The sequence below is a fragment of the Corapipo altera genome, unplaced genomic scaffold (assembly GCF_003945725.1).
Source record: "Corapipo altera isolate COAL_440 unplaced genomic scaffold, ASM394572v1 24, whole genome shotgun sequence".
Lineage (NCBI taxonomy): Eukaryota > Metazoa > Chordata > Aves > Passeriformes > Pipridae > Corapipo > Corapipo altera.
This window is the reverse complement of record NW_020884903.1, coordinates 128,711-144,014: the sequence shown is the minus strand read 5'-3', so window position 1 is coordinate 144,014 and position 15,304 is coordinate 128,711. Positions and strand designations below refer to the sequence as shown.

Genomic DNA, 15,304 nt, shown 5'->3' with positions numbered 1-15,304 from the left:
TACTTTTTAGAAGTGACATATAAGTACATTTCACAAAGTAAAAATTATGTTTGGGTTACCGTGCTAGCAACAGAAAAAAGGAATGGGGAAATTTAAAATTTAAAAAGAAAGTTAAAATACTTTCCTGTGAAAGTGTTTTTTAAGAATCTGTGTTTAGATTAAAACTTTGTAAGAAATTATTTTTTATAATCAAAATTCTGTATTAAGATGTTGCCAAAAAAGTGAATGATGCTTGCTTCTGCAGTTCGGATATCCTGGGATCTGGACACTTGCCTAATACATCTGAGCATCTGTCTAACAACATACATTTAAACTGGTGTACAGTTTACTCATTGCAGTCTAACAAGTTAGTTCTGCTACTGTCTAAATATATGATCTTCATCAGGGAAGAATTTTGAGGAAAGCACCCACTACATAGGAAATACTGTTGCATACTTTGGCAAACTGGGAGTTTCATTTGATAATACGGCAAGTCTACTGTGACAGCAAGAATTAAAGAGGCAGAGAGTGAAATATCTGCTGCTGTAAACAGATACAGAAGCTCTGGAAAAAAACATGTACCCAGACTGCAGCAGACTTTGCCAGCAGAACTGTGCCAGTGTTAAACCATGGTTCACTTTTTGATGAGTTAATCAGGATAGACAAGGAAGAGTATATGAGCCATTTGCTGCAGCTCATTTATGATTATAAAAATTTTAGAGAGAGGGGAACTTATATTTTCAATTATTTTTATTTATTCTAAAGGCAAAGTTGAAGCTCAGAGATGGCCCTAATGATGTTGTATTTAGTATTACAACCCAGTATCAAGGAACTTGCCGTTGTGCAGGAACAATATACCTCTGGAACTGGAATGATAAAATCATCATCTCAGACATTGATGGAACAATAACCAAGTAAGTATCTTTGGTGGATTTTTTTTCTTTGATTCTTTTAATCTTACTTTATTGATCCTACTCTGCTTTTCAAAATAAAATAATGAGCCTTTTTTAAGATGACTGTTAAAGGATATTCATTAATAATCATGAAAAAAAAGGTCTTGCTTTGATTTTAATTTGTACTTGCCTTTACAGCCAGCTAGAAAATGTCTTTTAAAAGAATAATGCAAAGATGGTGATTTTTACTATGTGACTGTTCCCTCTCAGACTTCTCCAGGTTTAGCAGCCGTACCTTAACTTGTGTTATATGGCCCCACTTTTGCAATAGTTAGGACTTTCTGCAGAGATATTTCTATAAATACTCTTTATAATTCGTATATTAGTGGTTGTCTTTAACAAAACTTATATACTGAGTATCAGGTACCTTTGATTCTGCTTTTAGGTCTGATGCTTTAGGACATATCCTCCCTCAGTTTGGCAAGGACTGGACTCATCAGGGCATTGCAAAACTCTATCATTCCATAAACGAGTGAGTATGTAATCAGTGAAACAGGTAGAGTTTTCTGGAATTTGGGGATTAATGGACAGGTAATTGGGTAGTTGTTAATAATTTATTAATGGATAGTTTATTATAATTTGTTAGTCTAGATGTTGGGAAGTGAGGTACTTCTGTGGTTCACAAACAAAATTAAGTTCTTTCCTCAGATGTATACTTTTGCAAGAATGCAAGCCACCACTTTTACTAGTGCCCTTCTCAAATGTTTGATTTTGCATTTCATTTTTAAGAACTCTGTAATATTTTTGTGACTACAAAAGAGAAACATAATAGCAATAATTTCTCAAACAGTCATGCCTGTATGTTTCCACCAACTGAAGCTGATCGCAAGCCTTTTAGAACATGGTACAGTGTAAACTCAAAACTAAGTTGGGTCCTTCCAATGCATAGGTATTTTGTATTTTATTGGGTTTGCTACCCAACTCAAGTGAATGCTCCTTAGGATGAATTCTGTGTTCTGGAACAAGCCTAAATAACAACTTGCTACTTGCCACAAAGGGTAGTTTGTGGCCTGGCTCAAGTTTTCTGTCACAGTTGCATTTCTGATATAAGCTGATGTAGAACAGTGGAAAAGTAATTCAGCAAATTGACAATTTCCCTGTGCTCACCTTATGATCTGCAAGGACCTGCAGAGGCAGCCCCTGTGCCTTCTCTCTACAGCAGTAGTGAGGTATTTGTTTTGTTCAAAAGTGTTGTAAACTACACCCTTAGAAATGTGCTGTTCACCTAAGAAGTATGTAGCCCTATAATATTTATGTCCGGTAACTTAGGGCAAAATAAACCTACAGACTACCTCACCTTTCAGATTTGGTTCTTTGTTTAGCAAACTTTTTTCAAAAATCTAGTGAGGCCAGAAATAGTACTTGGTACTGAGGAAGATCACAGGATGATCAACTGTTAAACACTTCAGGATTTTCTTAAAATAATCAACTTTTATCCTTGTTTTTCAGTAGTCTTTCTGCCCACAAAAATATTTGTGATCAAAGAATCTATTCTTGGCCTTCATTCTGTGGCTAAATTTCATCTGTAGCCATGGGAATCCATGGGAGATACCCTGAATGTTTTGATTTTGTTGTTTTTGAGGGGTTTGGTGGGGTTTTGGGGGTTTTTTTGTTGTTGTTGTTTTTTTTTTAATTCAGTGCATAAGAGAAGAGCGGTTTTGGAATTATTTGCCAAATTGAATCAAGTCTTTGAAAATGCTCATAAACACTCAAGCCTTTTGTGCATGCAGAAACTGTATAACAAATCTGTGTAACAGATGAACCTACAAAGTGTGCAGGAAAAAATTAGGGCTTAATGAATGTTTGTTGTTATCAGTCCTTCACCTCGCACTGCAAATTCTGCCAACAACCTGAAAAAGGCAGGAGATCTGGCACCCATTATTTTGTGATGCAGATAATTTAAATAACTGCTGTAATTCTACATGTAGCTGGTCTGAAAGAAGCTGAATAAAACCAGTGTGGCACTTATTTAAACACAGTCTAGTCCATCTAATTGTGTCATCTGAGTATTACCGTTCCTGTTCTTTTTGCATTTCCTGTTTCTCAGTTTTGATTGAGTCATATATTTAGACTACTGTATGTCTTGCAGATTCTTTAACAGCAGAAAAGTCTTTTCCTTGTGTGTGTAGAGCACTGCAACAATTCAGTACCTAAATTGGTGCCTCTGGACACTGCTATAATTGTGTACTTAGCTTTGCAAAGAAACTCTTCAGCAGGAATATGAATTAAGTTGATAATTCTTTTCTAGAAATGGCTACAAGTTTCTGTACTGCTCTGCCCGTGCCATTGGGATGGCAGATATCACCAGAGGATACTTACACTGGGTGAATGACAAAGGAACAATTCTCCCCAGGGGCCCTCTCATGTTGTCCCCCAGCAGTTTGTTTTCTGCCTTTCATAGGTAAGGATGTGGGATTTCATACATCCATTCTCTCAATTTTTCTCATTTCAGAGAAAAAAGCAGATATAAAAATATTTGGCATTACAGCTGTAACCAAACATTACACTGTGCTAGATTTGCTGTTGAGTCTTGAGGTCCCCCTAGTGATCATTTATAAACTATTTGTTTTGTCTGACTTTGACTTTTATGCTTCTGTTTCTGTGAGCGTGTTAGAAGTGGCTACAAAGCACAACATACCAGTCCTAGAGGAGCTTGTTTTCCCTTCTCTTTACTCCTTTAGACCATGACTCATTACTATTAGGTTCTGTTTATATCAGTCTTTTCAAGTATAACTGAAAGGGTTGTAGTGCAGTGCTACTACACAAGATAGAGAGAAAGAAGAAAAACTGGGAAATATAGACTGTCATGCAAAAGGACCTTGTGATATTGGGAGTGCTCCATATACAAGTACTTACAAAGCAGTATGGCATTTAAGGATGGCTTAACTCAACTGATCTTTTGGACCGGCCATATTCTACTTGTTCTTGATGGGAGGAGCTAACAGTAGAAAAGTCTTTTTGGTTTTGTTTTTAATAAGAATGACTCATTCATGGATAGCAATGACAACAAATTCCATTAAGGTCATGGGCCTTACACACTTTTGTGTCAGAGACAGGAGTTGTGACAAGCTTATGTGTACTTGATTAGCTCTTCTGATTCAGATAGTCATCTACAATAAAAGCAGTTCACAAACTGCATTCACAACTGGGAATTCCATCTCATTTATACTTAGCATATGCACAGGTTATGGACCTGTTTTTTTACTGTGGATGTTGGAAAACAGTGATTGTTTGATTGTCTCTTGTATCATTCTTGGAGAGCTAGTTACCAGTGTCTGTGTAACTACCAATGGGAAGCAGTAGGAATATAAATATCAGATAAATGGGGGAAAGAAGATGCCCTCTCTCCAATCATGACTTGGAATTTGATTGTTGAAATTTTATTTTAGGGAAGTAATAGAAAAGAAGCCTGAAAAGTTCAAAATCGAATGTTTGAACGATATCAAGAATTTGTTTGCTCCCAGTAAACAGCCTTTCTATGCTGCTTTTGGAAACAGGCCCAATGTAAGTCTGCCCCTTTCTAATTGAAGGGTTAAAATGCATGAAGTACTTGAGAAGCAACATAAATAGGGTTTTCTTTTTGTGTCTATCAAAATTTGAATATGGAAATGGGACACTGATGCTTTTATGGGTTTGGTCAGAAAAAACCATATGTAGATACTTTAAATAAAAGTTGCTACAACAGCTTATATGAGAAAGGTTACAAAGATGCGTTAGTATTCTCAGAATTTTGTTAAATATGTGCCACCTTTCCAAATTATTTTTAAGGATTTTTGGCAGCTTTGTGACCTAAGGATGTTAATGCAGTGCTCTGCAGTCCAGTCATTTTTCCTATTATACGGTTCCTGTATTTTTTTTACAACTCAATGCTACTGTAATTGAGCAAAAGAGAGGGGGTATTGTAAAAAGAATATTGTCACAAGGAGTGGTGTTGGGTGGTATAGATTTTGTGCATGTTTGTGGTCCCAGGCTTGGGAACAGGAATTAAGTGTTTGGGGGCAGGGGGAATGTTTTGTTATGGTGCGTGTGTATGGTTTGGTGGGGTTAGGGGGAGTGGTGTGTATTTTGGTTTTTTCCTGTTTTTTAGGGACTTTTTTTAAGAGATAGTTCTACTATACTCTTTTTGGATCTGCTTTTCTCATTGTTGGATCACATTCAATAAGGAAATGTTGAAGCATGTGCTTTTGGTCATTGTTTTTGCAGGATGTATATGCCTACATGCAAGTGGGAGTTCCAGCCTGCAGAATATTTACTGTGAATCCAAAGGGTGAACTGATCCAAGAACAGACTAAGGGAAACAAATCTTCGTAAGACCATTTTTGTTATTTCCACTAAAGAAAGTATCTTAGAATGAGATTACAAAATAATTGCATTTGTGACCAGGATCTCCTCTTACATATGGTAATATGTAAGGTGCAAAACCTTGTTTGCCAGAGACTTACAGCTTCGGATACATGACTGAAACTTTTCAAAATGAAAACTGGCAAAATAAAATTGAAAATTGGTTCTGCAGTAGTTATTCAACTGTAACTTTCTGGTCTAGACTTCCAAAGCTGCTTTTTGGTTACAGCTGAACAGCGACTAGACTGTTAAATAATGGTCTTTCTTCTTCTTTAATACAGGTATTACAGACTAAGTGAGCTTGTGGAATATGTGTTCCCACTGCTTAATAAAGAACAGAGTTCTGCATTTCCGTGCCCAGAATTCAGCTCTTTTTGCTACTGGAGAGAACCTCTTCCTGACCTTAACATGGATGAACTGACCTGAAAAGTACTTCTCACCAGGAGATGGAATTTCGTATTCAGCTACTCAACTTCAGTTTAAATGTGAAGAACTTTCCTAATGAAGATGATAATTTATATATTGGTACCGTAAGTCTTACTAAGGAAATCACTTTAACTTCATTGGTTTGAAACAAAGAAAATGCAAAGCTACTGTCTTATTTTTTGGTGTGTGCGTGTGGGTTTTTTTGTTTGTTTGTTTCTTTATTGCTTGTCTTTATATACCTGTTCTAAGGCGCTTGAGATTGGCCTGTCATTGATGGTCATGGTACCCAAGTGCTTCAGGGCAACTAAATGCTGAGGTAAAATATGACTTTGCATTCTCATCAGACCTTATTGTAAAAAGACTAATTTTTTTTAAATTTGTCTTAATAGTATATTTTCTAAAATGAAGCCAAAAAGTGTATGGAAACTGCCAAATAGAATGTCAGATCTGTTAATAAAACACGTGGTTTAATGTTCAGATGGGCAGTTGGGCCATTTTTGAAAGGAGCCAGAGCCCAAGACCAGTGTGCTTTTTCTCACCTAAAATACAGAAAATGTATAGACCTTACTAGTCTGACAGACTCTGAAGACATAAAATTCCTCTTAAGATGTAAATATGCCTTTTGTTACATGTACAAGGCTGTGCTTGTACAAATCTGCTCAAACTAACTCTGCTTATTACTTTTCTTTTTTTACACATAATATTTAAACTATTTGATGAGCTTGTTAAAAATGAAAGTTGTCTTCAGACACATATATGGCTTTTGTTGTTTTCAGACTGAGCTGTGTCATGTTTATTTCCATCAAGAAAAATCTTCAACAATTCTGTAAAAGTTGGGGAACTGGCATTTTTGTTTCCTTTTTCAGCACAGTATGTGTGTGTATGCTGTGTAGGCCAGTAAAACGTATGTACAGATTATATTCAGGGAATTGTAATACTATAAAAATTATGTATTTAATATTTTAATTGTCTACTGCAGGTCTTTCCAGAATTCTGTATTGCAGGTTTTCAAGAGCTGGAAGGAAATGCACCCCAAGTAGTGAGATTCCAGCTGTGAGAATGGTTAAATGCTGCAGAGCAGAATAAAACCTTTTCCTTTTTTTCTTTTTTCTTTGGGCTTGTTTTGTTTGTTTGTTTTAAGTTTTGGGTTATTCATAAACATCATGCTGGTCATTCCTCAGGTTCCGATCAGAGCCTGTGAACAAATTACATTCCGATTGTAGTGTTTGTCAGCTGTAGAAGCAGCTAGTGTTTCTCTCTCCAAAAGTGCTTGAAGGCAAAGGTAGCTGCTTTCTAAGTTGAATTAGTTCATTTAACCTCCTTTGGACAAAACTATGGTGAGAACGTATCATTCCACCAGCCCAGAGGGCTTAAAGACTACAGTCATTTAAACATCATTTAATCATCAGTCCTGATTTTTCTGGGCTTCCTGTCACTCCTTAAGTGTGTTCCTGGGGCCATGTATTAAAGATCTTTCAGGAGGCAACATCCAGAATTTCCACAGACTCTGGAGCAAGCTCTTCCCTGTGCACAGCTCCCAGTGGGAGCAGGGAAGGGTGAGTGATCTTCAGAAGGCATTTGTGTGGCTACCTGCTGCAGGGCCTGCATAGGGCTGCTCTTCTCAGGAACAGCTGGGGCAGGCCTTCTGCATGGGCTGAATGTAGGAAAGGAGCTTACTCTGTTTCACTACCTGCAAAAGAGTGCATTTAGAGGATTTTGCACCCCTCCAGGAATATTTTCTTTATTAGGCTGAGTGTCTTAACCCCCAGTTCTGATGTAACACCAGCTAACACTAGACAGTTGGTGAACTGCTCAGGGGAATCATTTTTAGGTCACCATATAAATGAAATTACTTTTTTCCCCATTATAAAACTCTAGTGTATTCCTGTATTTATAAAACATTGGATAACGAGTGGAGGCAAGCATGGAATCTCTGTCAAAACAGGAGAATGAGAGTGGGGAAAAAAACCCCATACCTGTCTGTCACGGTGTGCCATGCATGTCAGTGAATTGAAGGGTGTCCTCATTCTTGTTCTGTGCGAACAATACTTTCAGTGGTTCTTGGTCACCAATCTACTCAGTGTTTAAGTGGATTTCACAGGATATTTTACTCTTACTGCCTTTTTTTCTGTTTCTGTTTTTACTGTCAGAAGCTTACAATCATTCCATGTGGGTTTTTTCCTTTTCTTACCTTTTATTCCATAGATTTCACTAGAACTGAAATTTTCATGATCACCAAGTGCTTTGAATATCAATGGGATTTGATCTTTTAAGTCATTTAATACTTCAAAATAAATAAGAATCCAACATAATAAAGTATTTTAATTATGAGATTAAATATTCTATCTAAAGATTCTATTTTGCATAAAGGGAGTGAAGCAGCCTTTCCTAAACCAGTCCTTTTGTGGATCTGAAAATTTTCTTTACCATGCTTAACTTACTGTTGGTGGCCCTGGTACACAGCTTTTCTAAAAATAAAAGTACTTCATGAAACTACAATGAGTTTCCAAATGGGACAGATTGTTACCAAGGTTTTGCTATGTCTTTCTTGGTTAACTTTTTTTTATGTGGTAATTTTTTTTTTTACTTCACTTCAGCTCCATCTTTGCAGGCTGTCATAAAGATAAGCTGTGGATTTCAAGGTGGGGACTTGAGTAAATGATCAGCATGGAAAAATACTATCAGGTTAATCTCCAAATGCATGTACTTTCAGCTGGTGTAAATTTGGTGGTTGTGTGAGCGTGGAGAGCTCCTCACTATGCTAACGTCATTTGTAGGAATGTCCAAAAGGTTGCTTAGTTAAAGAATCTGATTTTTTTTTCTCTGTAACAGCTACAATTTGATATTTGCTTTTTGATAAAATCTAAGTGTTGCTGAGTATTTCTGATATGAGTAGGGCAGAGGGCTTATTTGTTTTTTCTAAGTCTGGCTTGTGTTTGAAGCTTTTCAGACTGTTTGTTAACCCTGTTAATGGACAGAACAGGGGGGCACTGTACCTGTTATTGCATACCTACGTCATTTGGGCTGCTGGGCACTTAACTGACTCTAGAGAAGACATCTTGTTGCTATTAACTGTAGGCTTGTGCTGCAATATTAATGTGAAGTGGGGTAAATAAGAATTAAGCATTAGCCTGTCCTTTGTTACCTGAGTCGAGAGAAGTGGCCTGAAACTAAAGTTTGAGAACAAATTGTGCTATACTGATTTAAAATTAGCGCAAACTAAATCATTCTTTCTGTGAAAGAGGAACTTCTAAGTGTATGTGTCTGTAGGCACGTGCACAGCCCTGTTAAGACTGTGTTGTTGAAGATGCAGATCCTCTTAGTGTTGGAACCTGCCAAAGGCTGAGTCAAGGACACCTGTCTGGGAGTAAATAAGGAACACTGCAATTCAAAACTTGTTCGTGACTTGGGCATCACCCATTTCTATAATGTCTTAAAGTTCGGCAATTCAAGGGGCACACATTTCTGGATTTAATTGGTTTTTGGTTGTTTTTTTTACTGTACCAAGCATGTTTGTACTTCAAAAGATTGGGCTCTCATTCCCAGCAATATACAATTGCATGTGCAATCTTGGCTCATGACTCTTTAGCTTTCTGTCATCAGTATATTCCTCCTAAAACCTTTTATTTTTTTTTCAACTGGAAAAGTTTTAACACTTGTGTTAACTCTGTCATGGAACTTCTGAAGCAAGCAATGAATCCGCTTGTGGTAAAGAGAAAAGAGATGCGATTTCATGTTAATATTTCAGACAAGTCTTCTAGAAAATGCTGTCATATGAATGAGTTGCTTAAATGACTGTAATGCACATTCATAATGAACCATCAAAAATACATAGTGAATTTGAGATGCCTTTAAAGTGTCACTTTTGCCTAAAGAAGTTTTAGTTTCCAAAGTTAAAATTTACTAAATAAAATGGAATTGTTTGGGATTTTTTTACAGTGTTAATTACTTTCAGATGAAAGTTAAAATGTTGGTTTATTTTGAGGGTGGGAAAACTCTCTTCAATAATTTGTTTTTACCTTGAAGGTGTGGAATACTTGATTGTTAAGCAACCCAATCACTAATAAGGTAGTGTGTTTAAAATGTCAAATCTGTGATCATACCAATACAGTGGTTTTTGTTAAGACTGGACTGTCTTGGGTACAGCAACCCACAATTCAGTGCAATGTTTATTGGTGTTCAGAACAATGTTATCACAATAAACAGACTTAAACTAAAATTTCTCTTTACTTCGTGTTTGGTCATTCCATTATTGTATTTCTAATTTAGTGAATACAGGGTTATTGAAATTGTATTCATGTTTAACATGGAATTCTCTTCTAAGGACTATGATACATTTGCTTTCTTTCACACTCAGTTTACTTTTCTTCAGAGTATTTATACAGCTGATAAAAAATTGCTGTCATCAAACTTAACTTTTGTGGCAGTACCAATACTGGGTTATAACTATAATGAAAGGCAAACATGCACTTGTAATATAGAATATCAGGTAACAGAGGCATGACTTGGGAATGCACAATCTGCCTTGAAAATGTTGTAACTGCATAGTTTGAGCTCTGGTAAATGCCCTAATTTGGAGTTTTATCCTAATTCCATCAAAGTTAACTTTTTCCTTTCAAGGCAAAAAGTATTGTCTTCTACAACAGTTGTTGAATTGTTTGAGGCAAATATTGGGAGACCATCTTGAAAAAGAGACCTCAGGCTTTAGTAGAAACTGATTTTCCTGGTCTCTTGCTGTTATTGGTAAATACAACTAATTAGCAGCCTGCATAGAAAACCTGACTGTTCAGTCACATGTAAAAGTAGGACAGGTCTGCATGAAAGCTTCAGCGATGCTGTGCCTTTTGGTTCTTCTGTGGTGTCATTTGTGTTGCTGTGCCCAGCACCCATTTGCTCTCCTTGTGCCTGGACACAGAGCTTACTGCTGGAGTTGTACTGTCTCCTGCATTCCTGCTGGTTTCCCCCATGACTTTGCTTGTAAGGAAGTGTGCCAGAAAGATATGGTTCTCACTAAACATTCAACTTTAGTCTGAATTCATCTGAATTCTGCTTTAAGGACCAAGTGGCTGCCAGTCTGACCCCAGCACCAGGAGGTGCTGCACCTCATGTCTTCTTCCGAGTTAAGTCTTTTGTTCCAACCTTTCCCTGCCGCCTTCTTTTCCTTCTCCTTCCTGCCTTGCTGTTCTCTAACCTTATATTCCCCATCTCTGATGGTACTTCATGTGTACATGGTCTGGGGAGAATAAGCAACATAGCCTGAACTGCTCAACCTAGAACTGGCTAAAGGACAGGGCAGGTTTGGCCATAAATTTCTGATAAGGCCCCACTGTTTTGGCAGTAGCCTCCCTCCTCCAGCCCAGGCCCTGGTGGGAGGCTGAGTGCTCCAGCCAGCATCCCTGCTCTCCTCGTGTAGGAATGGTATACCCAATTTAGTGTTCCCATTTAAACACTCCAGTCCACTGGCTGCTTCCTCATTTCCCCCCCACCTCCCCCTGCAGCAGGATGGAGAGGAGAGTGGGAGGCACGAAAAGGTAAAAATCGCATGTTGAGATTAAGAGCAATTTAGTGGAAAACAGCAATGAGATGAGAAAGCAAACAGTAACAACACCAACACTACAACTAGCAGCGTGTGTGCACAAGACAGGTGAAGAATTCACATGCAAGTGCCACCCCGGGCCACCAAAATCGGAGAAACTCCCTACCCTTCTGTCCCCCCTGCCCATGAGGGGAGGTGCTATTGAATAACCCCCAGGGTCCTGGCTGTGCCCCTCCTGGCTGCTGCAAAAGTTAACCCTGTCCTGGTCAGAACCAGGACAAATGCAAAGGCCAATAATTGGTAAAAATGAACAAACCATACAATAAAAAAAAACCAAAACAAGCAAACAAACCCAACAAAAATAAATCTATAAAGCAACCAAGTGCTGTCCCCATATGGCAATGGAGACTTACTTTCCATGGAACCCTCTGTGCATTCCCCACGCTCCCTTACATCTTGGACTTCCAGCCTCTCTGATACCCCCCACAAGGAGGGGGCCATGGGGATGGATGGCTGCCCGCCTTTTCAGTCACTGGGAACCATACTGTGTGCCAGCAGGATGGATGAGGGGAGCGCATCCCGAGTGTGGGATGTTCAGCAGCTCAGCTCTCCTGGGCATGGATGGCCCTTGTTCTGTGTGCACGTGGAGCAGACACAGAGGCTTGCCGCAGCAGTCACAGGCTAAGCCCTCCAGATGCAGGTCCCAAGTCTTTGCCACTGCCATGCTGGGGGAGCAGAGGGGCCATCTCAGGATCTCCCAAGCCTGTAAGTGTTTAAGAGGCATTTGGACAATGCCCTTGACAACATGCTTTAGCTTTTGTCCAGCCCTGAATTAGTCAGGCACTTGGACTAGATGATCATTGCAAGTCCCTTGCAGCTGAAATATTATCAAGGCAGTGACTGAGCAAATAAGATGGACAAGAACTGTGTTGGCATAACTTCTGTGTACTACAAAGCCTACGTAACAGTGCTTGACATTGAATAAACACTTAAAATACACAAGTAAACCTGATTGAGAAGCCAGAAACTGCAGTTTAAAAGGTGGCGAAGAAGAGAGTGAAAATTCTGGCTTAGTGCTGCTGTGTTCCCTGGAAAGCAAAAGAGCATCGAGGCATTACATAAGAGGTAGGCTTTATTGGGACATATCTGCAGTTGTTTTCCATCACACAGTTTTCTTCATGTTCCTGGATATTACTCTCTCTATTTATATATATGCACATGAATATACATATACACATACATACCTAAAGCATACTCTCAAATGTGCTGTTCCTTTTTGCTGAAGAATTTTAGTAATGTTCCTTTTTTTCACAATCAAGATAGCAAAATAAATGCCAAAAGCTGCTTATGTAGGACATGTTGCAAGATGTTCTTTGAAGTCTCCCATATACAAAGAATTGGCAGAGCTGCTGTTCTGCATCTCGTCTCAAGTCTCCAGAGTATGTTGCAAAAAAGTTGGTGTTGGCTCAAGCACAAGTCTGCCTTGTGATGACAGGAGGCTGCCCCCAGGTATTCCTCATGACTTGATGATTTGAACTCTGTGCCATTATCTGGGAGCAACCAGCAGCCAATATGTGTACCTGCTGAGCAATTCTCACTGGAGTGCACATTCCTCCCATCTCCAAGCTGAGACCATAAGTGCATTTGTAGTTTTAGTGAAATACATCTGTATCCACTACTGGACTAACACAAAGACTTAGTTAAATCAGCAGGTAACACTGACTTCCAAATGCATGTATCCTCAGGAAACAGTTTAGTCCAGCTGGAAAGCTGGAGAGCCCTTTACTTCGTATTCTCCATGCATTTTAAAGCTGCACTGGGCATTTTACTTTAAGTTGCTTTCCTGTGCTTTCCACTTACAGTTTGCTCCATTTCCTTGACTATTTATAAGTTTTCTTGATGGGCTGGTTGGCTTCACCAAGCCGAATAGTCTCAGTGGCACTGCACAAAGTTGCTGCAACTAACATGGTGTACACTGAAAGGAAATGTGGTGGAATACCACAGACAATCCTCACTGTTTTGAGTGCTCAGCATAGAAATGTTTTCAGAAGTCTTAACAGCAAATTAAAATGATGAGGTAGTTATCAAATTAACAGCAAATTAAAATGATGAGTAGCAAAAAGATATACTTTTTGCTGCGAAAATTGGCATTCCTGCTTTGCTGCATGCATTCCAGGGGATATGACTGATTTATATGTCACCTTGGTGCTCTAGGATACGTTCAGCAGAGCTGAGTCTCTCTGACTGTCAGCATGCTGGCTTGTCTTCAGATGTTCTGCTGCTAATGACCTGCCCGTGGGAATTCACCTGTCTCACAAATGATGCTGCCTTGGAGACTCTGCTGGCTTTGATATTTGGACAGTCTCTGTGGAACCGCCCTGCCTCACGCCTGGCTCCAGGAATGTCAGACATGTCTGCCTGTACAGCTTCACCTGGTATGGTTTGGTTTTCTTCCTGTTTCAATGTCAAACAAGAGCACCTGGCACAACAGATACTGTATTGCCCAAGAATCTTGTAATTCTCATACAGTGCATTATAAAACTACTTACAAAGCAGATCTAAAAGGTGTCACTGTGATCTATGAAACAGGCAGCATTCCTGCCTTACAGCCCCCACCTACAGGATTTATTTTTTTTAAGGCTTTCTCCATTAACAGATGCTTCCTATATAAGCTCCTGGATGCTCCTAGATGTGGTAGTCAAATTACAAACCTACAGTGAGAATGTTCCTTTCAGTGCAGGTATTTCCATGTTCTGCTGCTGATCCTCACCAAAGATGTGAAAGCTCTGTCAGCAGGTTCAGAGTATTCTGGAGCAGGGCTCTTGCTCCTTCCTTTGAAGCTGGGCTGTTCTGTGTGGAGCCAACCCTCAGCAGGTCCATGAATGCCTCTGTGCTTGCGTGCCTTACAGCCCCTGCTTTATTAATGTTTTATCCAGGCACTCTCTGGAGCAGAGAACTGGAACTCAGGTTCCACTCTCCCTTTGCCTATTAAGGGGCTACAGCACTGTGGTCTTCCCAGCTGGATGAATATTTCACCTCTTAAGTTTCAGGAAAATAACCTCATTAGGAGGAATTGAGCCATCTACCCTGATTACAGCAATTATCAACGAAGTGGAAATTAAGGGTCAAGTCCCCCTCAACAAAGGCAGGAATCTAAGACAGAGGTTCCTTGTAAAAGGTCATAGCTTTAGCCACCCACACCGCTAGAGATGAATGGGAAGCTATCCCTGAAAGGTCTAAAAGTATCCTCAAAATACGCTGCTGAGACTGGGCCCTGCTGTAACACAGTTTAGGGAATGCTTTACAGCAGTGTACAAATACCAGTTACTCTGCGTTATGAGGGCTCCAACCATTCCAGCACAGGCATCAGCAGATTCTGGGCCTAAGGAGAAACTTTCTGGTAGAAGACTGGGCTTGTGAAGATTTCTGAATTGGATTTAGCAATCTCCCAGGGCAGTTAGGTAATAATTAAATGATACAACTTTTGCAACTCAGCACTAAACTTGCACTGCCAATTCTTAAAAATTTCTCACTTGGCGTGGGCGGAAAAAAACCGTTGTGCTTGCCAGCTAGGTCTCCCTAAGCACTCAGCTCATTTTGTTTATTTCCATGAGTCATTTTTAGAACAGGCAACAATAATCTAACAATACTTGAGTCACACATAGTCTGGAGCCAACTTCTTAGAGAACACAGCTTCCTTGAGAAGAGTGAAAAATATTCTAAAAGAAAAAATGCCTCCCTGGCTTTTATACATAACAAGAAATTACATTAAAAAAAAAAGAATTGGATGATATGCTTGACTTTTGAAAACACAGAAAACAACACTTCCTGTCTGTCCCTTCAATTTTGAGACCTAGAAAGACATGAAACAGAAAGGACAAAACAACACTAAGCCCCCCTTTAACAAATGTGTGGTTGCTGACTACATGCTAATGCCTTGCCCCCCCCAGCACAGGTCCAGAAAACACGCAGGGAAATGAGACAGAGGCGGCTCCTTTTATCAAGCTGTGAAGTGCAAGTTCACTGTACATCTTTGGCTACTAACAGCTGCTCTTACAGAAATAGCTTT

The 15,304-nt window shown here is 39.2% G+C and overlaps 1 protein-coding gene and 1 long non-coding RNA gene across 3 annotated transcripts in view; one reads left to right on the top strand and one right to left on the bottom strand.

Moving 5' to 3' along the window:
* Positions 1 to 9,918, top strand: part of LPIN2 (lipin 2) — a 45,212-nt gene extending 35,294 nt beyond the window's left edge. For both annotated transcript variants that reach the window (XM_027650888.1, XM_027650887.1), the window contains exons 15-20: positions 745 to 893; positions 1,318 to 1,404; positions 3,181 to 3,333; positions 4,322 to 4,436; positions 5,136 to 5,239; positions 5,555 to 9,918. In XM_027650888.1, coding sequence (XP_027506689.1) covers positions 745 to 893; positions 1,318 to 1,404; positions 3,181 to 3,333; positions 4,322 to 4,436; positions 5,136 to 5,239; positions 5,555 to 5,699 — 753 coding nt within the window. In that variant the 3' untranslated portion in view covers positions 5,700 to 9,918. The remainder of the gene's footprint in view (positions 1 to 744; positions 894 to 1,317; positions 1,405 to 3,180; positions 3,334 to 4,321; positions 4,437 to 5,135; positions 5,240 to 5,554) is intronic.
* A 3,440-nt stretch (positions 9,919 to 13,358) lies between these two features.
* On the bottom strand, positions 13,359 to 15,009 carry LOC113950732. The gene is made up of 2 exons (XR_003528864.1): positions 14,176 to 15,009; positions 13,359 to 13,875 (listed from the first exon to the last, which is right to left on the bottom strand). It is a non-coding gene; the product is annotated as an uncharacterized LOC113950732 (long non-coding RNA).
* Positions 15,010 to 15,304: the final 295 nt, after the last annotated feature.